General features: G+C 39.0%; 3 protein-coding genes across 6 annotated transcripts in view; 1 reads left to right on the top strand and 2 right to left on the bottom strand.

The window, feature by feature from the left end:
- arhgef12b (Rho guanine nucleotide exchange factor (GEF) 12b) overlaps positions 1-8,618 on the top strand; it is an 85,474-nt gene extending 76,856 nt beyond the window's left edge. For 3 of the 4 annotated variants that reach the window (XM_036579830.1, XM_036579829.1, XM_036579827.1), the window contains 12 exons: positions 77-177; positions 293-370; positions 474-549; positions 927-1,094; positions 1,344-1,431; positions 3,028-3,105; positions 3,286-3,380; positions 4,151-4,420; positions 5,373-5,624; positions 6,640-6,860; positions 7,078-7,153; positions 7,724-8,618. In XM_036579830.1, the coding sequence (XP_036435723.1) occupies positions 77-177; positions 293-370; positions 474-549; positions 927-1,094; positions 1,344-1,431; positions 3,028-3,105; positions 3,286-3,380; positions 4,151-4,420; positions 5,373-5,624; positions 6,640-6,860; positions 7,078-7,153; positions 7,724-7,734 (1,514 nt within the window). In that variant the 3' untranslated portion in view covers positions 7,735-8,618. The remainder of the gene's footprint in view (positions 1-76; positions 178-292; positions 371-473; positions 550-926; positions 1,095-1,343; positions 1,432-3,027; positions 3,106-3,285; positions 3,381-4,150; positions 4,421-5,372; positions 5,625-6,639; positions 6,861-7,077; positions 7,154-7,723) is intronic. The other variant, XM_036579828.1, reaches the window with a different exon arrangement.
- Positions 8,619-9,786: 1,168 nt separating this feature from the next.
- Positions 9,787-17,323, bottom strand: cenatac (centrosomal AT-AC splicing factor). Its single transcript, XM_036579832.1, has 11 exons — positions 17,147-17,323; positions 15,240-15,406; positions 14,474-14,572; positions 14,330-14,396; positions 14,154-14,216; positions 13,733-13,794; positions 12,172-12,298; positions 12,047-12,074; positions 11,853-11,951; positions 10,779-10,911; positions 9,787-10,696 (listed from the first exon to the last, which is right to left on the bottom strand). Exons 1-11 carry the CDS (start codon positions 17,261-17,263, stop codon positions 10,591-10,593), a joined length of 1,068 nt encoding a protein of 355 aa, XP_036435725.1. The 5' UTR covers positions 17,264-17,323; the 3' UTR covers positions 9,787-10,590.
- A 245-nt stretch (positions 17,324-17,568) lies between these two features.
- On the bottom strand, positions 17,569-23,632 carry foxr1 (forkhead box R1). Its single transcript, XM_036580902.1, has 6 exons — positions 23,512-23,632; positions 23,315-23,431; positions 21,366-21,592; positions 19,474-19,742; positions 18,466-18,698; positions 17,569-17,597 (listed from the first exon to the last, which is right to left on the bottom strand). Exons 1-6 carry the CDS (start codon positions 23,630-23,632, stop codon positions 17,569-17,571), a joined length of 996 nt encoding a protein of 331 aa, XP_036436795.1.
- Positions 23,633-24,273: the final 641 nt, after the last annotated feature.

The following is a 24,273-nucleotide window of genomic DNA, read 5'->3' as shown; positions in this document are numbered from 1 at the left end:
CTTCTATCATCTTCTATTATCTTCCTCCTCTCCACAAATCCAAAACTCACGTCTGTGTGTGTTTGTTTTCCCACAGAGGATGTAGAGGAGAAGAGCAAGGTTAAACGAGCTGGCGAATGCTGCCGGAAGATCCTGAACCATGTCAACCAGGAAGTGAAAGAGGCTGAGAATAAACAGGTGTGAAGCCGTGCAGCAACTGTTATCAGTTCACTTCAAAACAGCAGCACTTTATAATGTCTTGATAAGTCTCAAAGCTGCACTAAGCCTCTCTCCTGCCCTTTTTTGTCTTTAGAGGTTAGAGGACTACCAGAGAAGACTGGATCTCTCCTCACTGAAGCAAAGTGAACTTCCCATGATTGCTGAATTTAAGGTAAGATTATTCCAGCCTGTCCTAACTGTTCTGTAGCCACTGTGAAATGCTTAATTAAATCACGTTTGAGATTTTCTAACAAAAGCAGCTTTTTTTTCTGTAGAGTCTTGACTTGACCAAAAGAAAAATGGTGCATGAGGGACCACTGTCTTGGAAAGTGAACAAAGACAAGACAATTGGTAAGAGTTCTCAGGTCCCAGCTGTGACCCTTTATTACAGTAGAAAATAAATAGATTGACATATACATGCATACATACAATCATTTGTATCTATATGTAATGAGAAACAATTAAATATCTAAAATTTACAAGAGACTAAAACAGTGCTATGGGATCACAAAGTGAGCTTGTATGCAAGTGAATATTTATATATGACAACATATATGCAAAGTAATATTTACATACATAGTTGCTAGGGCTGTCAAATGCAGTAAATTAACATCACTAAATATATATAATATATATATATAAAAATACTACAACCTTATGCAAACTGCTTCATGGATCATATGATCTGCATGATCTGTGAAATAATGTAGTGTGTTTGTGTTGTTCAGAGCTGTACACACTCCTGCTGGAGGATATCTTGGTGCTAACGCAGAGGCAGGACGAGAAGCTAATCTTGAAGTGCCACAGTAAGAACCTGGCGGGCACAGCCGAGACCAAACACACCTTCAGCCCCATCATCAAGCTCAGCACTGTGATGGTGCGCTCTGTAGCTACCGGTGAGTCGGCCTGAAGTGCTGGAGGTGAACTGTGAGAAAACTCCAATTTGAGTAGAAAACGAACAGCTTGTTTGTGATGTATTATTATTATTTTCCCAAATATAAAACAGTATGTGAATATGATTTGTCTTCAGACTTCTGTTTCTGCTCAAATGCTGTATTGTTCACAATCCTAATTTGACTGAAGAAGTTCTGTGGGAATGCTGAGGCTTTCAATTTTCTCACTGTGCTCAATATGCTGTTTCACAGACAACAAGTCATTCTTTGTACTGTCCATGTCGGATAATGGAGCACAGATCTACGAGCTGATGGCTCAGACTGTGTCTGAGCAGAGAACGTAAGTACAGGGTAACTCCATTATAATAATATTAAGGCAGAACATTAAGCTTGCACTAGTGATGTTTTTTGTGAACAAATGGCTGTTGAGCTGACTTTTTTCAGTAAACATTGGGAGCTGACTCACATTGCTTATGTGTTTGTTGTGGTGGTTTGGCTCTGGTTTTGTTCTTCGCGGTTTTCATTTCATTCTTAGTCATGTTTACAAGTGCGCCTCGTCAGTTCTTCTGATGTTTAATGGACTGGCTGGTGGATTTGTCAGCTTTTTGCTTATCTGCTTTTTCACAATCCCTAACTTTTAAAATTCATCCAGTGGAACTACTTGTCTACGTCTGACTTATTTGGTTTTTAAAAATGATAAACATTGCAGTTTTGTTAATACATTACATAAGACTAAAGTTTATTGAAAAGTAAATGATAGATAATTTATGGAACGAAAAACGGACCATGCTACTAAATAAAGAGCCGTTTGGGAGCCAAAAGAGCCGGTGTGGAATCTAATCATACATTCCTGTCTTGATCTTATTTCCCTTGGTTTCTGGTCACAGCTTCTGGGCCGTTATTCAATAAATCATACATATCAAAACCTTCAAACAGCAAATCTGGGAGGAATCTCAAAAGGCATAGGTAGACAAGTATGTGCCTGCCTTTTTGTAAACTGTAATATATAAATAAACAATACAAAGCTAGTACACAGCAGTTAAACTCAGTGACCAGTTTTGCATTTAACTGTAATGGCTTGCATGACAAAACGTAACTCTGCCCAGGGGTCCTTGGAAAATGAAGTCAAGATGGGAGTGTGAGATTGGGCTTTACACAAGCTCTTATCTGTGAGCAGAGCCAAACTGTTCTGGCTCACTGAAAAGGGCCAGTATACCCATTACTAATTTGCAGTGGAGCTAGGAAGCTAATATAGCGAGCAGATACCTCATCAATTTGCTTGGTGCAAACCACATGCATCCATCATCACACTTGCCTCAAATTGCATCGATTAATGTCAAATTGACTTGCTTATGTGGTTTCTGACACTGTATGACATAGTTATGTGATAGCTATGCAACATACAGTACCGTCTATTTTCTAGGTAACAAACATTAAACTGGTGAAGAAAATTAGGATAGAAAGCTTTTGTGTCTTATACTAAGAGTGCTGATACATGATCAGGTTTCCACTGGAGATTTATTTGGTTTTTTAAAAATGATAAACATTGCAGTTTTTTGAGGCTGTTCTTTAAGAGGTGAGAGGTAAAACGTGATGTTGGTTCAGGACTCTTAGTCTAAGGTCGACCATTCGGTACTTTCACTGTTGTTGTTTTTCTTCATTTCAGTCAGTGGATTTTAATGGTTTGGGTTTGGGGCAGAACAATTTTTCAAAAACGCTAATGTGCCTGGTGGTGAATAGAAGTGAGGTAGATCAAGTAGTATGACCCATCTTTCAGTCAGCGTTACCAGCGTTCAAATTTTCATAAGACATTTTACTTCAAGGATTTAATGTTTTTGCCTTAACTGTTTGCCTTTGAGAAACTGAGTGAGACTCTTACAGCTCTTTCACTTCTTTTTGTTTATCGTTGTATTTGTGTATTGTTTTTGTCATGCAGGTGGCAATGTCTCATTACCCAGAGAGCAGAGAGTATGAAGAGACAGCAGTTGAATATAATTCCATTACCTCAGACCGAGTGAGTTCAGCCTGCTGAAAATGAAAAATTCATGCTGTTGCCAAGGCATTTCTACTATATGTGTAAAAAATTATTCATTTTGGCTAGTTTGTTTGATAAAATTGTAGCGTTCCTGTAGATTGATCATTCATCTTGCCTTTCATCAGTTTGCTTATTACATGTGTATTACCTTTTCTGCAGTGGTGAGCGCGAAGCTGTTGAGATGATAAACTCAAGCGTGCCGAAAATGAACAAAGATCCAGATCGCATCTCCACTGGAAGCAACCAGTCCCCAGGTATCTGAGTCATCCATAATAAAGTGTTCAAAAATATTATACTGAAGTCGCACATGCTTTGATTAATCTTGCCTGAACTTTCAGCATAAAAAGTTGTACTTTTATCCCTAAAATCAAAAGTTACCACCACACAGTTGTTTTTAGAGGAGCACTTCACCTAAAACAGCTAAAGTGACTGAATAAGCAATAGAACACGAGAAGAAATGTGTTACTGTAAATGATATCGACTCAAAGGGGAATGCAGTTAGAACCATTACAGCCATAATGTTACTCGTCGAGCATTTTATTGCTTTTATACAACATTGTTGCAAATAAAGCAGAGAAGCCCCAACCATTGTTTCAAATATGTCATTGCTGTCAGGACCTCGTACCTCAGAAAAAAAAGTAACTTTACAAGAGAAGCAAACAAACATGCTTGACTTTCTATGTAAGTTAATGCAACAAGATTTTATTCCAGGTCATTTTGGATTATTTGTCTTGATCCGTTCATCATGAACTTTTGACACTGTCTAAACGGCAGCTGGTATTTTCAAATTAAACAAACAAAATGTTAAAAATGATAATAGAAGGTTTTGTTCCGACAGTGACTACATGGTTTTTAATGCAGGGAATTTCTTCCACCAAAAATAAAGTTCAGAGTAAAGTGACCTCTGTTGTTACTTGAATAACAAAACAACTGCTGTATAAATAACATCTATTCAAAATTTCTATTCAGACGATATTTTTGCAAAAGGCTCTGCTATAAGTTTTCTGTTTTATGTTTGCCCTAGAAAAAGATGCCACCTCGTGTTTGGAGATAATGCCAACCCCTTCAGCAGGAACCAACCCATTTGAGACCAAGTCTGAGGATGAAGAAGAGGCGGAGGGTTCCCTGCAGGTTCAGAATGAAGAGGATGAGGAAGAGGCGTTCCTGGATGCCGAACTAGCCAACAAACTTCCCTTCCTGAAGCAGCGCTCGCGGCAGGCCATTGCGATAGAAGAGAAGGACTCTGAGGTTTTTGACCTGCCTCCACTGATGGCAGATGAAGCGCTCCGAAACTGTGAGTGTTTATTCTCGCCACGAATGCCAGTTTAGTTTACTTCAGTTTATAACTTCAGAACTGCTAGTGAAGCGCTTACTGAAGCCTAGGAATGTAAAAAAGCATCAGTGTTTGTGATACAGGAATCTGAACGTGAAAATTCAACTGCATCAATTAAAAAAAAAAATAATAAATTAAGTAAATAACAATATATGCTCTCATTTGGCCAAAATAAACATTTCAAACATAAATATAAAAAAATGAAGCAAAAAGACTTGGTGTATTGTTTTCTCCTCAGCATTGTACTACTGTTTAAATAGTTACCACAGTCACATTTATGTAATCCAGGTATTTTTTAAAAGAATTCTGAATTCTCATTATGCATAGAATCATTATGTATCATTATGTAAAGAGCTGTAACAGAATTGAATCATTCTGAGAGATTACCGAGAGATTTTTAAATTGCCATTAGTGCCCTGATATAATTTTCAAAGCGTGAATGTCCTATCACTCTTAAGGCCTTTATACACTAAATGCGATTTATTCTGACTTATTCAGCATCTTAATATTTTACATTTTCATGTCCTTTTCTGCGTCGTTTTCGGTGTATAACTCCTTTTATAGCTCATGTGGAAGCATTTCTTTAAGGAGCAAAGGAGATCTTATTTGCACTTGAAGACATTCAGCCCGTTTGTTTTGTAATTTGTCTTTTGTGAAGCTGCATCTCTGAAATCAGCTCAAATTGAGCTGCAGAGAGCTAAGCTGTAAGTGAAAGTCAATAAAGTTTAAGATCCTGAAAGAAGCGTAGAGTGGTGTGCAAGATACTGTCAGTTATACACACGCTTGAATTGATGTATTGTCTTCTGAATGAATCACATTTAGTGTGTAAAGGCCTTGTGTGCCTCTTACTACTATTTAAATCCTGCAGCAACACTACCCTCACTTTCTTTCTCTCTGTTTCTCTCTCTCTCAGTGGCTGCTCTGAGGCAGCTCCTGATCAATCACATGGCCAGTCAGGAGGAGGCAGAAAGGGACCGAGAAAGAGGGGAGGTTCGAGAACATGAGCTGAAGACAGGCTCTCGGCAGGGTCCAGAGGACTGTGCTGCCCCCAGTGGCGCAGTCGAGAATGGCGCAGAGAAGACCGAGGCGGTGCAGACCAGGCCAGAAAACACTCAGGAGCTGCCCTCTGGAGATACAGGCTTCTTCGAGACTTCAGAGGACTATGGTGAGATCACATAGACATCCTTGTTAGGGCACTGTGGTATGTCCACCTGTCTGTCTGCCTGTTTGTCTGTCCATCTACAAATTTCATTTACTCCCCAGGGTATTTATGCAAACCAGGTGACCCAGCAGTATCTTTTGAAATGTGAATCGAAAAGTCAAGATTGTATTTACTTCAGATTCCTTGTCTTGTGCCAACCAACACAGCCTCTCAGACCATATTGGATTTTGAGTTAATTTGCATAACCAGAAACAACTTATCCATGCAACATTGGTTTAAAAAATTCCATATTTGAATAAATGTAATTTGTAGAAGGATGCTAAGTAATAAATCGTGTTGACATTGGTAAACAGTATGATCAACACATGCTAATCTGTCATTCACATGTGGAGTTTTGCTAAAACTTTTGACAGGCTTAACAGTGGTGGGTCAGTTTTGTACTTCCTTCTTGTCAGTGTCATTTTTTAATCACTTGGCCACTGTAGGAAGCTACTCATGTTTTCATCTGTTAAACTAAGTATATCATCATTTGTGTCTCCATTTTTGTTGTTTATTTTTTGACACAGTGTCAAAATACCAGTAAAATGGTTCAAAATGGCTTGGAATAAAGTCTACATTAACATCCATTGAAAGTCAAGGACATTTTTTTATTCTCTTGCAAAGTTACCATTTTGGAGATGCAAGGTTTTTGTCTGACAGCAACCATCTGTGCTGCTCTATTTACTTTGTGGACATGTTATTACCATCAAAAGATTTGCCTCTGTGAGCTAAAACAGAAGTGTTTTTCTGTGTCTTGCAGAAACTCCTCACATCTTGAATTTTTTTTTTCCAAACTAGCCCTAGACATTCACCACTCTGTCTTGAAATTGTCCGTTTTTGGTTTTTTCGTTGTTTTGGTTGTATATGCAGTTTAACATGGACGTTTTTGTCTATGGCTGTGTAAAGATTAAAAGATAATCCCATCATATTGTTATTGCCCTTTTCTCTCTCTCTCTCCCTCCCCCTCTGTCTCTCTCAGCAGGCAGTTACATGGTGCTGGAGGGTTATGGTGGCTCGGGTGAGAGCAGTACTGATGATGATGTTCAGGGCAGCAGCATTGAGCCGACGGCAGCGGGAGACTCCGGCATCGACCTGAAGAAGCTCCTTTCCTCCTCTTCCTCACAGAGCGGAGGACCCAACCTCAGCAGACAGGTCATGACCCACTTACGCCTGCTCCAGGCCAACCTGCAGCAACTGAAGGTAACAGCAGCTACACCAGAATTTGACAGTGTGCTGTATATATTGCTAATTTGAGTGTATATCTAGTGCTAAAAAAAGGAATAAGGGTAATGGAAATAGGAAAACGCAGGAGATTTTTTTGAACCAGATGCAGGTTAGCTGACAGTGACTTCATCAGTGTGGTGTTTATACTGTTGTGCTCAACTCTGATCCTACCACTTGAATTTCCTTTCTGTAGGATGTAGAAACTAAATATAACCAGCTATGCCAAAAGCACCCAGAGGAAGCAGCTACTGACTCAGAAGAGAACAAAGGTACTACTCCGCTACATTTGCCTTTATTTAGCCTTTAGAAGCTTTGCTATAGCAGCAGTATGACATATCGCTGCTCTCGGAACCAAACCTCATCTCCATTTGTGTCATTTTTTTCAGTTTTTGATATAATTTGGAAATGTTTGTTGTCCTTTACATTTTGTATACATTTCATGATTAATGACCTGAAATTACTTGCGGTCTGGTTCCATTGACTTACATTAAAAGTAAAGTAGGTTTTTTCCTTCTCCTGTAAAGTTACCATTTTGGTAAAATGCTTTGTTCCAACAGCAGTGATATGTACTATTAATCTACTTTAATGTTTATGTATTTTTGCATTTGTCTCAATATAATGTTCAGATTAAAAAAAAACATCTTGTCTATTTACAACATTACATTTCACAGATGTGTTGATTTGGAAGATGAGAATCTGCACTTTCAATAGAATTTCTTTGCTTGTTTCTATAAGCTATAAGTGGAAAATATATCGATCATGACTGTGATTTAGAACACTATCCATACACATCCACATCTAAATCTTTAACTCTGCACTTTTGTTTTCCTCTGTCGCAGATAAAAGCTAGTGTTTCTGGACCTGTGGACTCCATGCTGGATGTACAGGAGATGCAGAATCATTAGGAAAGTGCTGTAGTCCTTCTACTCCAAGCTCAACACACATGACTCTTAAAGCATATCAGTTACCACACTCGGGCAACGATTCCCCCTTCCCAATCCACCCACACTCCAGCACACCCTTGAACACATTTTCCCAGCACATTCCGGCAGGAAAAAGATGATGGCATTAAGACGTTCCATCACCTCTCCATCTACCAGCTGTTTATTGGAGTCGTGGATATTTAGATTGAACATTCCACTTCCTGTCTGCATGCACCGTCGGCCCTTTGAAATTCTCCAAAAACTCGTAGCGCAAAGCCTCCTTCTGAGTCAACACTGTGCTTGGACCGAAACGAAGGGAAGAGAAGATGATGGCAGGATATCACCGTGGATAAACTACAGCCTGAGCTGGCACTTCCCCTCTTCTACTGAGATTTCACTGGTTGTTGTTTGAGGGAAGAAATGAACTGATGGTCCAAAATGTGTCTCATTGCTGACTGGATGAGATTAGGTTTGATATTATAGCCAATAAATATACCAGGTGTAGTTTTGAGGTTGTTTTTTAGGCCTTTAGCTAAGCCTTAGACCTCAGTTACAAAAAAAGACTAAATCTGATGCGTGAAATGTCCTTCATAAGGACTGCCTAATACCACAGCCTACTAGTTCATTCCTTATTGTGTATGGATATGAATGTTAATGCATGGTTGTGAGGAACAGTGATGGAATACTGCCACCTAAACATGGAGTTACAAACACCTAAAATTGGACCACTAGTCATTTTATTCAATTGAGCAGGGCAAGGCAGTTCCCTTGAGGCTTTAGCTCATAGGATAATGCTATTAAATTAGTTCATTAAAGCTCAACCAGATATGCTAAAATGGCTAGCAATGAATGAAAGCATTTGCACAATGCTGATTGAATGCTATTCACTTTCATTCAGTGTTAGCAACGCTAGCCTTTCTGACTGTTCCTTAACAGTAGTGGCTGTTAATTCCCACAAGGCCTACAATCCAGGTTCCTTCTTATAAAGTTATTTTTGAGGTTATATATAAAAGGGTAGAATTCTGAATCCTTTTTACTCCCAATAAAAGTGAAGGGCCAAGATGAAAAGGACTATATTGTACTGCTGTTACTGGGTGTAGGGATAAAGTCTAAACGTCAGTATAGAAACTGTTACAGTTTGCGGTTTGGAGCGCCTCACCTCGAAGTTCTCCGAAGGGACGTTTCAATCTCCTCCCCAACAACCTGAAGCCTTCGTCTGTTAAGCTTTCGAAACTGTATTTATCGTCGTCTGCGGGCTGCCTCTCTTCTCTCCACTCTACCACATTCTGTTGAATGAAGCTACTGAAAATCTCTGGCATATCAGCAATGACCAAGAGAAAACCAGACTCATCCTCGGCATCATGGGTTGAGGCACTATATACTGCTATTGTACAACCCAACCCAAACTGAAGTCTTATTGGATTATCACAGATTTTTGTTTTTTTCTGGAATTTGGGAATGAAGTTATATGAAGAGAAAAGCTTCAGAAAAGAATGCAAAGACTTGATAAAAGACCTTTTAGGGGTCTATTTTTAAGTGTAAAATTGTACAATTATGACCAACACTGCATCTCTTACAGAGACCTAATTCCTTGTTTTTTGTGTTTTTTCTTCTGCTTTCTACATCATACGAGTCATTGTATTATTTTAACAGAAACTACTAAAGGAAGAAAAAAATAAACGACTGCAAGGTATCCCTAAATATTAATGTAATCTGTATTTTTATTTTGTGTAGACATTCATGAGGTATTATATTTTATTATATTATTATTGAGCACTATTAATATGGTCTTTCGGCTTTCTGTTGGAAATATGAATAGCTCTAATAGATTCTATTAAATTTGACTGAACTGCTATATTGTTTAAAATGGAAAGAAATATTGCACACTGTGTCTTCATTTTATCACCTTATTTCAGAAGGAAGAGTGAAGGAGATGTTGCTTTGGGGTTTAATCACCAAAAGAACAATACCAGAACCACTTCATATGTTGCAAATTTATTCAATAAACTGGAAACGCAAACAGTGAATCTGACTTCTCATCCCAGTCACTACTTTCTGCACGCTTTCAGGTTTGGGAGGGGATCAGTTAAGAGATCTAAAAAAATAACTAACAGTACTCCTGCATTCATTCACATCACAAACTAATGTACATTTGAAACTAAAGATAATTCTCAACGTGAGAAATGTTTACAAACTATATTAGTCTGACAGCAACCAGGTCAGACTTTGTGTGTATTTGCTTGCTGTCAACCACTTGACTTTAAAAACAGGCAATATACAATACAGATGCCTTGTTGATATTCCTGATTCCAGCTTTGGCCTCTGCAAAAATGCCTGGATCTGGTACAGTTTCACACCCTAATGTCTGTAGCCCTGTTCATACCTGGTATTAACAGCTGTCTCATGTGACCTGATGAGACCTGTTGTTTATACCTGGCACTTCCATGGGTCTCGACTGCAAGTCCAGTGACCGCTTTCGATCTAATTTCATAACTGCTGTGATGTCGTTGTTTAGGTGGTCCTGCTCTCAAGGACTCATCAGCGTTCGTATTACAAATGTTGTGTGGCTATACAACAGACCACCTTCAGAGGTTGTTTGAGTGATCCGACCTCCAAGTTGCAATGGAACCCTTTCACACCTGTTTTCACACATTATGCTGCTGTCCACTTAAGAATGGACAACGCATCCGCATGTTAATGGCAGGTGGGCCTCTGTGTTCAATTTGCTGGGGAAAAAAACACCTGGAATCCAAATGTACCCAGAAATCCAGACCACATGTTGTTCATAAGTCTCCATTACTTAGGTGTTTCTGCTTCTTTGTTGCCTTCCCTCCATAGTCCCTCTTTCTCTTCTGTCCACTTTTAGCCTCCTCTTGTCTGAACTGATGCCTGAAAGAACAAGCGTAACGGTTGGGACCTGCCCGTAACGTCAAAACCAAATGAAGTCTATTAACGCTGAGGCTGAACTCACCTGGACTGCCAGCGCCTGCCGCTGTTCCACACTCGTCCAAAAGACGGCAGCCAGTTGGCACCTGTGTGAGAGCTGTGGTCGAAGTTGGCCCCCACACGGTTGGGTGGGAGTTTTTTAAGCTTCTCCTGCTGTTCTGTGAAACAGTTTGAGAGAACTTAGCTTCAGGACAACCCCACAAAGCCAGACAAAATAACAAAACACTAACATTGCGATGAGCAGTACACAGATACCAGGCACAGTACCGTCTTTGGTAAATCTATCTGTTTAAACACTACCAAACTTTACACAAAGAATGAAGGAAAACATTAAAATCATCTCCACATGTTAGAATACGACAGTCATTACTGGAAGACAGGTCATGGTGAGTTATGGACCCAAGTGCCTTAAATCAAAAATTTAAACTACACATTTTCCCTCTTACTCCAAATTTAGTTAAACAGACAAGCCACGTCTGAAGTCTATACTCCATCAGAGGTGTCTAAGATTTTGGTCAGAGGTTCTAACCTGCCTGAAGTTTACCACGCACTGGATTAGAAGTGGCACGCCACCCAGCACAGTACAAAACCTCAAGCTCAAGTTTGTTTTATACCCTATTCGTATAGATTCGATGGAATAACAATTTCAATATCATGTAGTAAATTTATCAGCTAACTAGCTCTTCACAAAGTTGCTGACCTTGAGCTGAAAAGGTACAAGGTGAAAAACATCACGATGTGCCTAAGCTACTAACGCTAGCTAAGGTAACAGATGATTAGCCTTAATCCTCTTTAGATCAACGGCCTTTCTTGGAGTTTCCAAGATTTCTGCAAACTTTTCAAATTTTTTGAATAATGCCTTATAAATTTGAATATTAAATCTGACAAAAACCCTTCGCTACTTGTTAGCTACGTTAGCTTCATAGCAAAACTAAAGAAGCAAACATAATACACCAAATGCATCTTGGCTGATTATATTATTAAATATATTTGGGGTCAGAGGAGTGGAATTATTTGTTAAAGGTCTGCCTGGGCTGGAAAATGTATCACCTGTAGACAGAAATTACTATTATGACAACACTGATTAGTAACTGCTTACTGTGTTTAAGGAACTCCTGTACAGAAGGGCCAATCTCCTGTTTTGAGCTCCCTGCTGACTCATCCTTGGGGTCCTCCAGCAGCCATGGAGGCACAGCTCCTACAACCAAACTCATGCAGTGAGCCTTTAACAATATCCAACCACAAACTTCATACACATCAGTATTTACATCATTCAACCGATGTTTCACTCACCTGTGTGAACATTCCCACTGCCGGAGTCCTTCATATGAAAACATGACACATTAGCTTCTTGAGACAAGAACGACAAGTAATCAAATGCAAATGGTACGACAGCACAGGAGATCCACAGAAGTTACCTGATAGCCAATGAAAGTGAGGCCATGTCCCATTTCTGCCATAAAGGGGTCCTCGTGACTGGGACCTGCATGCTCACCATGTCCATACGAGTGAATGTGAAAGCTTTCTACCATGTCTGAATTCATGCTATTGAGACACAAAAGGCATCAAATCTGGTAGGAATAGTCAGACCAAGAAAGACATTTCTAAAAAGGAATGGACGATACAACAATATTGTTATTGTGACAAATGTCAAGTAACAATGTTCTTTCCTGAGCATATCATGGACATCAGTACTTGACACTGATTAACTGCTTCATTACAGAGAGAGCATCACTGGTCCTGTTTAACTGGATTTAGTGCAACATAGTATTTAAACGTACTACATTAAAAACAACAATTTATCAAACCTTAAAAATTAATAGTGATGCATATTATCGTAAAAAATGTCATACATAGTGTCATACTGTACTGATGTCATATCACTCACTCCTAATGCATAGTAACAAGTAGCTCATCAGATGCTGAACAGTTTTTTTGTCCTTCAAGTTCCTTCTTAATTTTACTTAAATACAAACCTCAGAAAACTAGATGTCATGTTGCATATTGAAAATGTCTTGAAGTATCACAATACTTCACCCCTATTTCCAGACCATCTTTACTACACTGTTAGTAATAAAGGTTCTGTGCTGGTACACTTTTCATTCATCAAGGTACAAACAATGTAAACGTTCCCTCAAAAGGTACAACAGTGGTTTTAAGGCCCAACTTTCTCTTAAATTTGTTTTTCCCAGGTGAAAAGGTACAAATATATACTTTTCATAACCCAATGATTTAAAACAGAACAATAAAATAAAAAGTCTGGAGACGAGACGGGGTGTGTTGAGTCAATACAACTTAGAAAATATCATTTCAGTGGATTATGGTACAATTATGTTCCCTGACTAAAGGTACTGAGATGTACCCTTGAGGAAACCACCACAGTGGCAATTTCATACCTTTTTTTCTGAGAGTGTACGTTGAACCTACTATATTATACTAAATTCAACATTCCTGGCATTGTCAGTTTTTTTTATATTGTGACCCAGGCTATTTATTTAGACCAAACCAATATGAAAATTGTCACAAAGGCAGATGTTAAGGGGCTAAAAAATCTGGTAACTAAGAATATCACCTGATATAATTTTATATGGTCAAATATTAAACAGATTCCAATAGCTTTAGTTATGCAGTGCTTTACTGAGTGTCATGATTATCAGCTGTCAACTGTGAACTGTCATACCTGACTGTTAGTTCTCAACTGTCAACTTCTTAAATTAAAAAAAAACAGCAGAATCTCATGGTTATAAAATAATTTAAAACTGTAGCACAGTCAGAGTTAAATCCATATTCCCCAATACTGGCCTATTTTATCAGTGTAACAGTGGCATCCAATATATTTTTTTATTATACAGGTTACATCGAGAGAGACATTCAGTGCATATTTGCTATCATTTCACATCTACCTACATCGAATATACTACATTGAAAATTTCTGGCATTGCCCATTTTCATATAAGTGTAAGCATGTGGCTCTCTTACCAGGCTGTCTGCTCGGTGTTCTGCTGGCCCTGTTCAGCAGACTGCTGCAACTCTGGATCAGGCTGGATTTGATTCAGGAAATATCAACAGAAATGACTCTTTCAAATAATCGCCTTTAAAATTGCATCACACAAGCTTGTGGAGATAAATTAGCCTTGCAGCTCCAGCGCAAAAGTACAAAAGCACAACTTCAAACACCAAACATATCTAGGCTGATCAACTACTTTCAGTGTAAGAAGAAAACTGGGTAAATACTGTCGCTTTGAGTTACAGATGTGAGCTACCGCTAAGCAAACATTTCATATAAATCTTTCACTCATCGTACATCTGCAACTGCTATATATAGAATTGTGCTTTCATTAAAAGTTGTTTGAAAATTGCTGGGATGTGGATACGGTTGCTTCATTCCAGGAAAACAAACCTCTATTAGAGACTGCAGGACCTCAAGCCTGTGACGCTCCTGAGATCTGATAATGGCAGCTTGCTAGAGAAAACAAAAAATAACAATAATAAACCACATTAGTGTGTAAAATTCAGTAATTACATTATTACAACTGTAATTCAGATTTACTGAAATGTTCTGCACACTAAACTTGCCTCTTTTATCAGTGTGTCCTCCTTCTCTTCATACTGGTCAAGAGCTTTGGCGACTTCCGTCTTCAATCTACAAAAACGTTTTACACTTACAATCTCAAGATGCATGGAAAATTGTGACATATGAAGGCAACAAGCTTATTATACCTTTCGGCCTCTTCCTCTGTGATGATGAATTTTTCTTTCAGTTTGGGATCTGCTTTATTCCTCCACCAGAAAGCGTGCGTGTTGGTGCGGTGTTCACGGCTAAGGGGAAACAAAAAAAAAAAAGTTTTTTTAAATTAGAACCACAAGATGCACAGGACGTTTCCACAGTTAAAGAAATATTTTAGTGAAATACTGAGTTCTCCTTATCCTCAAATGCAGTGGATCTCCCAAGAGATTGGTGTTTGGTGTCTGAAGTTTGCTACAAAGCTCATGAAGCTAACAAGTGATAGACACTCAGCAATTAGCACCGTATAAAACCACATGTCTAAATCAAAGTCCGTCTAACAAAGTCTAAAAGTCAAAATTGCATGTTTGCATCTAACTGTCAAGTCTTATTTAGACTTGCTTATGTGGTTTGACATCATACGACATGCTGTCATTTCTAAAAATTACAGCGGTTTGCTAAAAACAGTAGCAGCCATTCTGAAGCCTGAACTTTGTCTATGTTGGTTTTTTTAAAGTCACAGGAGCTGATGCTGATGCATCAGAAACCACAAAAGCAAGTCTATTTCAGATTACTAAAAACTCCTCGCTGTTTGAGGCATGCAGTCTGCATGATGCTCAATGTATACTTGATAGCTACATTAGCCTCATAGCTCCAGAGCAAAACTAAAAAAAGCAAACTTTAGACACCGAAGCTGTTTTCGTAATGTGAATTGGATTTTACTACTGAAGTCACAAGTGACAGATTCAGACAGTGCCTTACGTGCTCATGTGCTCCAGCAGTGCTCCATGCAGCACCGTGACTCTGCCATCAGTGACGTGTTTCTGAACCTCCACTCCACAACAGTAACACCAGAATTTCTTATCATGCTCAGTAGCATCGTACTTCTCCACCTGAGGATGTTTAATGGTCCGTCGTGCTTCCTTCACCTGAGCACAGAACAGAAAATGAATGTAATTAGAAGGGACTCAAATCAAGTGGAAACTTTCTTTACCCAAAAGTGTAAATACTCACCTACAAAAATTCTCGGTCAAAAGGGTAAATATTTCAATTGTTTTTTACTTAAGTTATTTCCAATGCCAATCAAAGATGAAGAAAAAAAAATCCCCAAATAAATAAAGAGATTATTAATCCATTTGTTAGGAATTTGGTTCCTTAAACAACTTTTTTTGATATATAATGAGTGAGTAAAAGTTCTAAATAAAAGAAACAAGTAATATGCAGACACTTGAAAATAGATGTTTAATAGACTCAATCCTTTGTATCTACAAGTCATCCATAAGCTAATACAGTAATGGAATAGTCTTTAAGGTGGCACTGGATATTCTCCTAAGGGATAATGAAGAGGGCAAGGTGATGAGGGAACATTGAAACAGCACTGAAACTGAAGATCCTGTGCGAAATATTTCTGCTCAAAATTGTGCTCAGGAATCTCTGCAACTGTTTAACATGTTAGTATTTTAAAATCCAAGGAAAGTCAGACAGTAAAAACATTTCAGTCCTGCCTCAATGAACATGTTCTCATTTTTGTTCACTCCAATGCACAACCAGGGTGTGTTTAATAAGGGAATCTATTAGGATGCAGAAAGCCCATAATCACCATTTCAGCTTTACTAAAAATGTATCAGAATATGCATGTTTGTAACAATTTGGGGAAAATATGTAACGTTTTTCTGATTAATACTGTGACTACAGTATTCATTTAATAACAGAACTGTTTTTGTGGCCAAGAAGACCAGAGTATCTACTGCCAGTGAGTTGTGGTTGTGATGTCACAACACGAGGAGGTTTGACTGGATCTAACTGGTCCAACATATCTACAGACAGTTCACCAGTTCTGTGTTAAAATTTCCCCAATTTAAAACAAGACATTTTGATAATGTTGGCTATAATTTAAAAAAAATTGCAGCTATTGCAATTTGCAAATTACACTCAATATAAAATATTTCAATATAAAAATGATTTATATTTCAGCCCTGGTTTGTAAATATCAGAGATATGGGCATATAATGTTTCATAAAACATGACTAAGGCAACAGTGGGACTGAAACATGGGGGCCATGGAGTTGTTTCTTATGAAAACTTCAATGAAGGAAAATAAGGTCCAGCGACTATAGGGCTATATCCAGAACTGGGGGAAATACAGGACATGGGGAACACAGGGCATCACTGAGGAGTTAAAAGCGCTGGCCAACATCACACAATTCAGATAGTTTTGTAACTACTGTCTAGCAAAACACTTTAAAGCATTTATTTTAGTACTCCCACGCTTAAGTAATGGTACAAAGATATTACAGTGTGTTTTTGAAACACAGCCCTAAAGAAATGTCCAAACTATGACAGGAGAAAAATTAAATTCGCACTGATGAGATTTGACCAGTCAACCACCCGGTGTAGCACTGGATATGCTTTCGTTATTCTGGGATATTCAGAGAATCAGCACTACCCAACGAAGCTGAAGTCAGCTTCTAACTTAGTTCGAGTCTTCCCGTTTCACCTTAACTGCTACCCATTTAAGGTGGAACGGGAAAATACGAACAATCCTCTGTCGAATAGGTGGCCAACTTCAGGCTCGTCAGTCTCCGTGCAGCTCAGACAGACGCCGCTAGGTTAGCTAAGCTAACTAGCTAGCTCACTGTTTTCCGGCCAGTCCGCTGTAAGGCGCTCACCTTCTCCAGGAATTTAACCAGAACTACTTTAAGTTTGCTCTGGTGACTTTTCCCATGGATGTGTCCTTTTCCTGAGAAATCCGTTTGGCGACATATCTCACAATAAAACGCCCCCATTTTCACTCCTCACTCCACACAAACACCGCACTGGACACTTACTGCTGAACGTCTCGCCAACATGCTCGGAAGCTATTACTGGCCCCTACTGGCTTGGAGGGACCATTACAAAAACATTCACAAAACATTCGGTTACCTGCAAATAATAACAACATATTTATTCTCAAAATAAAAAAGGTGACAAAAACACGACACATCAAGCCATGGAAAAATAAACACAAATGAAAAACTTTTCAATTTCAACAGTTTTTCCACTTGTGCTCAAACTGGGTCTTCTCAAATCTTTGTGAGGCACCTCAACCAGACTACAACTCAAACAGAGCCTGAATCATATCTGTCAAAGAGAGAAAAAAAGACTTTAAAACATAAGATAAGAACAACTAATCATCTTATACAACGTTTTACTGGTTGAGCTTCTATATAAAAATGCACGCTATTGCACAGCTCACAGAGAGAGGTATAGTGTGCCTACCTTAGGATAGTTAACAGTTTTAAAAATAAATAAATAAATAAATAAATAAATAAACACACACACCTTTTACTTATTAAAACTAACTTGTACACTGCGTGTACTACCTAAAAAGTATGTATGTCTAATTGTTTACATTTTAAAAAAATACAGATATAAAAAAATACACACTACATATTACACACTACCAATTTTTTTTTAATTTATGTATAATTCCGTCATTAGGATGTGAACAAAGTTATTCAGAGTGGTTTGATGTAAAATGGTTCACTGTAGAGAAACTTGCCAACTCATTTCTTTACAGTGGTGGTGAGAGGAATCACAGATCACAATGTCTACAACACAAATAGTAGTTTACAGCCCAAAATAAGCAGTGAACCAACACGTCTTAGTTTATATATTAAACACTGTTTTAACCCAAAAGCGTACCTCAAAACTATCATGAAATAGTGTTTCAGATAGCAGTGTCAGGCAGTGTATTCATAACCATTTCGTGTTATAACTTTCTGAGAGGGAGCTTTTAGAAGCTTTAAAACATTTCAGACGTCTGGTTTCCATCACCACCAACATTGGAACATTACATCAGGCAGGATCTCTGAGCTCCATTTAGGTTTATACATATTTCAGATGTAGAACAACCAAAAAGATACAAGTATGTATGCATGAAGAGCTTTCTTTAAATTTGTCTGCTTTCAGTGTAGCAAGCATGACTCCACCTGCATGACTCTCTTACCTGGGTAGTTCATGCTTCTCTTCAGCATCCTGAAGGAGTCTGCAGTAAGTGTATGGATTTCGTTCCTCAGTCTCCGCCGGCCGTCTAGGGTCAGATGCCATAGGCACGACTTCCTCTTCCCCTCTCCAGTCACCTGCTGTGGGGTCTTCTTGAAGCTGTTGCTAAAGCACAGATTGTGGCGGATGGTGTTTTTCCAACCGTCAGGAGCCGTCAGGAAAAAAGGGAAGTGCTCTCTGGAAAAGAAAGAACATTCATGAGATCCATAGTGGAGTAACTTCCAGAGTCATTTAAACAACAAGGGCTTTAGAGTGGAGATACTGGAGAGTTAAATAGAGAATCAAGTTCAAATTTCTGCATAATTAAACAAAGTGTCTTAGAGTGGTTTGATGCCACCCTAAAGAAACTGACTTAGTTGTTCCCAGGGGTGGTATTAGCAACTAGATTTCCGATGTCTCTAAAAGCTCCCCCACAGAAAGTCATTATATGAACTAGTTACAAATACACTACCTGACGCCTGTGACAGTTTTACAACAGTTCTAAGATCAAGTTTTGGCCTAAAACATTTAAATTTCATTATGGCAGAGAAGGTAGAGAGGGCAAAGTTGCATTATGGCATTGTAAGGCAAAGCAGTCATAGACATAGGTTTGCTGATCATTTTGAATAGATAGAATGGCTATATTTGTGTTGCAGACATTGTGGAACTGTAAAGAAGTTGGTAAGGTTCTCATCAAATCTCTCTGAATGACTTTGTTTACATCTCAACAACTGAATTATGGAGAAATGAAATTAAATTCCCTCTGTACAGAGCAGGGGCTGCACTTCAAGGCCCTGGCCACCAGGGGGCCCTGGGGGCACAACAGTAACAGTAAAAGCAACTGAAAAATGTACTTTTTTTCTGTTTTTTTTCTGTTGCCGGATCAACATTTCTCTTTTGTGATTAATATGTGGTGAGTTGGTAAGAGGTCCCAGTCAACAGGTAATCTACACAGAGTCCCACCTTCATTCACCTTGTGAAGTTGTAGATCTGCTGGACGTTCAGGCTCCCAGCGCGGCTGCTGCTCAGCGCCATGGCGATGAGGATACAGTAGTTGACAGGCGGCCGAGGCCACGCCCCACTCTTCAGGTTTCGGCTGTCCTGCAAGACTCTCTGCAGTCTCCGGCTCTGAGCCAGGCCCAGCCTGCGTGAGGATGGTTCTTTTGGGGCTCGGCCCTTCCGAGCACCTTTCACCTTACGGCAGATCGGCACATCCACAGAGGATGTGTCATCATCTGTCAGCTTGAGCAGCAGAGGGGTTGGGTGAGGTTAAATCACAATGACGAGTAATCCACTCAGATACAAAACTATTTGAAGCTACTAGTTGTGCAGGAAGTTTAATAAAAATAATTTACTCAGTTTCCCCCTTTACCCCAAATATAGTCAGTCAATCAGCCAAGACATGTTTGTTGTCCTAAGTTCACTTCTTTAGCTACAAAGCTAACATAGCCAACAAGTAATGGGGAGGGTTATATCACAGTCCTTATAGGAAAGTACACTTGGCAGCCATCTTTGCCACACAGACTCCCATCTCTTTGAATAGACCAAAGAACTCAAAACTGAAGGTCAATTTACTGTTTTAAAAACATGTGAATCATTGGTAAAATCTGACAAAAACCTCAGAAGTAGTCTGTAGCATTTGGTAATGCACAAAAACGTTTTTCTGGGTTGTTTTGGCTACTGCGCATGCATAGATCTCCACAACAAGGCAGGTTTTCCCAGCTAGCGGCACAACTAGCAAGCTGATTGGCTTTTAAATCAAAGGGCGGGACTTCCCCTCATAAACAGACATCATGTTGAGCATTACAAGCTCTCTCGTATTTCAACCAGTGACTGGTCACTTCATTTACAACATGTCTGTTTATATGCCATCAACTAGCATTGTGCAAACAGCATGCCTAAATCGTCACACACTTTCTGACACTGAATTACATGCTGTTATATATAAAAATGGATAAAAAGTACACTAGAAAAGCAATAGCAACAGCCATATTAAAAGCTGGATTTTGACCATTTTTATTGACAACGTTATGTCAGTGTCAGGAACCATGCAAGCAAGTCTATTTGAGACTACTGGCAACTTGACAAGTGCATCATGATTCACTACAGTTATGTAGATGCAGTTTTGCATGATGCTGATTGTTGAGCTGTATGTTTTCATTAGCTACATTAGCCTAAGTTACTAGCTCCAATTGCAAAAATAAAGAAGCAACTTCGAGATGCCACACAGGCCTTGGCTAATCAACTATATTTGGCGTAAGTATAAAATATTCTTCACCAAACTATTCCTTTAAAGCCACCAGCTTCTGCAGGGAGTTAACAAACGAAAACGTACCATCACCAAAATAGTAACTTTACAGAAAAAGGAAACTTTTAAATGTAACAAGACTTTATTCTAAGTAATTTTGGAACAGTTATAAGTCCATTCATCATGAAATGATCACACAATGTATGGGGCAGCTGATATTTTGAAGTTATGTTTAAATAATTGAATACGTTATATAAATTGCTCATTCATGCTGTGCTACTTGATAAACATCTGGGATGTGAATTGATGTGAAATTTGCAGTACGGAGGCTTGGACGTAATAAGAACTGGTATTTTCCCTGTCAAACACTAACTGGGGGAAGGAACCAGACTGCAAATCTGGGGGGTATTTTACATAGCAGGATTTCTCAGTTAGCCAGAACACTTAAGCCCACAGTTAAGGACTGTCCAATAGGAGTGTCCCTCAGCTCTTTTCCTTTTGGACAGGCTTCATGTTGGGCTTAAGTTATCTGGCTAAACTGCTTTGTGAAATATCTCCCTGGACCTCTGGGGCTGAGATGAGACTGTTAAGGGAGTGGTGTCTTTTTAAAGCCTCACCTGATATTCACTTGAGAGAGAGGTGTCATGCAGTGACTCATCCAGGCAGGTCTCATCAGGCAGTGGAAGGAGGTGCAGGTTTCGTACAGGTGCAAGCAGGGAAGGACTTGGGACAGGTGTGTCCATTGTCAGTTTTGGGAGTGACTGCTTATTGGCATTAGGGTATTTTATGGGGCAGGCTAGATTGGGGTTCACCATCAGCCACAGACTTGGCTGTATTAGAGATTCTGTAAGTCAAAAGTTAAAAAAAAAAAGAGTTATGGCTGAAAGTTTAATGCAAGAGATCTTCAGGAGTGCCCAAGTGAGGAAATGTAAAAAGCAAGGGTGGGCAATATGACGATGTGTCATTATTGTGAGAAATTATGTCACAGTCCTTTTTACTGAGTGCATTGCAGGTATATTATATTGTCAATGTATCAGAATATTATCAGTATTTCAGGAACATGTTTGGTAAAAATAAAATAAAGATTTAGACCAGTTGTAGAAAGTGAAAAACAATCAGTGGTGGGTCATTCCATGAAGATGCCATGCCATCTGAGTCCACAGCATTAGTTGCTAAGTGTTTTTCACGCTTTTACATGGCTGTGTACACCAGGGGTGCCCACACTTTTTGCATAGTGGGGCCAAAGTGAAAGATGTGTGGTGGGCCAAGAGCCCAAAAAAATCCAAAACAGTACACAAATAAAGAGGTTAGACTGGTTTCAAATTAAGTTCTTTAAAAAGTATTTTTAACACTAGATTTTGTTCCTAAATACTTCAGAATTTTTTTAAAGGACAATAATAAGCTTTAATAAGCTAAACAGTATACAAATATGTTTGTTCTCTTATTGGGTGAGGGGTAGGGTTAGGGAAGTTTCTGGTCGGCCAAATCAAACGTCCTTACTGGCTACATTTTATAGTACAGACGGTCATTAAAAACATTACTAAATAAAAGTTAAACTTTTGCCATGCTCAGATGTATCCATTTCAACATTAACAGTACATATAACTAACATTAAAGCAGTAAGTAAGTGAAGTAAAACTAAGTCAACTTTAAGAATTTATCTGTGTGCTTTTTCCACCCCCTCAAACCTTAAAAAAATCTGATGGAATGACCCTGATGTCACATGGTCAAAAACTGTGTAGTAACAAGTAGCTGTTGGATGTCAGCCTGTTATGGCACATCTTAATTTTCATCCTGCTCCTTATTATACAGAGCCCCTAAGGTGACATGGTGATTATTTTTAACAAGGTATGGGCATGAATTACTATACTGAGGTCAGGAATTAATATATTAAGGCCACAGGTTTCTTAATATATAGTTTTTCAGCATATAGTTACTTCTGGCCTCAATATACACTGTTAGAAATAAAGGTGCTGTGCAGGTGCATTTTTTTTATTTATCAAGACGCAATAAAAATGTACTCTCAAAAGGTCCAACAGTAGTTTTAAAGCCCAATTATGTGCCTTAAATAAGTTTTCCCAGGTGGAAAGTACATATTTGTACCTTTTCACAATGTAATGTTTTAAAACAGAAAGAAAAAATAAAAAGCCTGGACACAAGACGGGGTGTGTGGAGTCAATACAACTTAGAAAATATTTCAATGGGATTATGGTACAATTATGTTCCCTGACTAAAGGTGCTGAGATGTACCCTTGAGGGTACCACACCAGTGACAGTTTCATACCTTTTTTTTCAGAGTGTAGCAAACTGTAGCCTCAATATAGTAAACTGTGGTCTTGACAGAGGAATTCATGGCCTCAATATATGAATTTATGCCTTATTAAAAAAATAATCACAATGTTACCTTAGGTACTCAATATGATCACATTAAAATCACTGCATTGTTTCAGCATTTTGATTTAGTGTTTTTTAATGTGATACATTTTAAGTATCGTGAAGGTCTTCTGATATCGCGGTATCAGCTCTGTGCCACATCGCCCACCTCTGGTACTGAGTCAGTGCGCACCTGGACGGTCAGCGGGGCCTTGGTTCACTTGGCTCATGTGGTCTCCTCCAGCTAAAGTTCTCCTGGAGATTCTGGCGTAATGCCACTGTGCCAGATACTGCTCGTTTCGTTTGTCGTCTGCTAAAAGTTTTTTTTACACGTTAACTCCTCAAAACAGCTTGTCCTCCGTCTGTTTTAACGTTTGAATTGTTTCGTACCTTGACAGAACTGGTCTGTTGTCGTCGTCAGTTTAATCTCCTCGTTCATGTCCCAGTCGTGCAGCCCTGTGGTTAAATGGAGGTCGAGGAATTTCTCTCTAGCTTGAAGCTGAAGAAACATTTTTGCCCTAATTCTGTCAGATTTACACGGTCAGTTTTCATGTTAAGAGGGGCATTCCTGAACCAGCTGTGTTATACGAGGAAACTGTTATGTCTGGTGAGCCATAAAAGGTAAATATACGTCGTAGCTACAGGTGCGGGCAATCACAGCCAAATGAGCAAACGAGGCTGGATTTCTGTTCCACCTTAAACGGTGTAGCAGTTACGTTGTGTCCTCTGTTCCCGCTGCACCGTTTAAGGTGGAACGGAAAACTCGAATAGGCGGCCAGGTTCAGCTCCGTGATAGTATTTCTGAAAGTATTTGCTGAAGGGTTTCCTCTTGTAACAGTGCAGGCCACAGCCTCCATTAGGTAGGTCTGAGCAAACCTGGCCTAGGCGAGTTTGAGTATGTCATGGCACGATTGGGCAGGCATTTGGCCGTAACTCCTAAAAATACACTTAAAAAATCAATATTGAACCTAAGATAACATGCAACCATTCAAGAATGCGTTGACCCATCTCAGGAATAATATCTCTTTTTTTTTTTTTTGGTGCAAGGTTTCCGACAGTGTCGACTGTCAACAACAGGGCTGAACAAAACAGGGTTGAGTTTTTAGCAAAGACTTGGCACAAAATATGGTTAGTTAGCATCCATGCTAATGG

Source organism: Colossoma macropomum, unplaced genomic scaffold (genome assembly GCF_904425465.1).
Source record: "Colossoma macropomum unplaced genomic scaffold, Colossoma_macropomum, whole genome shotgun sequence".
Classification (NCBI taxonomy): Eukaryota; Metazoa; Chordata; class Actinopteri; order Characiformes; family Serrasalmidae; genus Colossoma; species Colossoma macropomum.
The sequence above is the reverse complement of the archived record's forward strand: the minus strand, read 5'-3'. Positions and strand labels throughout refer to the sequence as shown.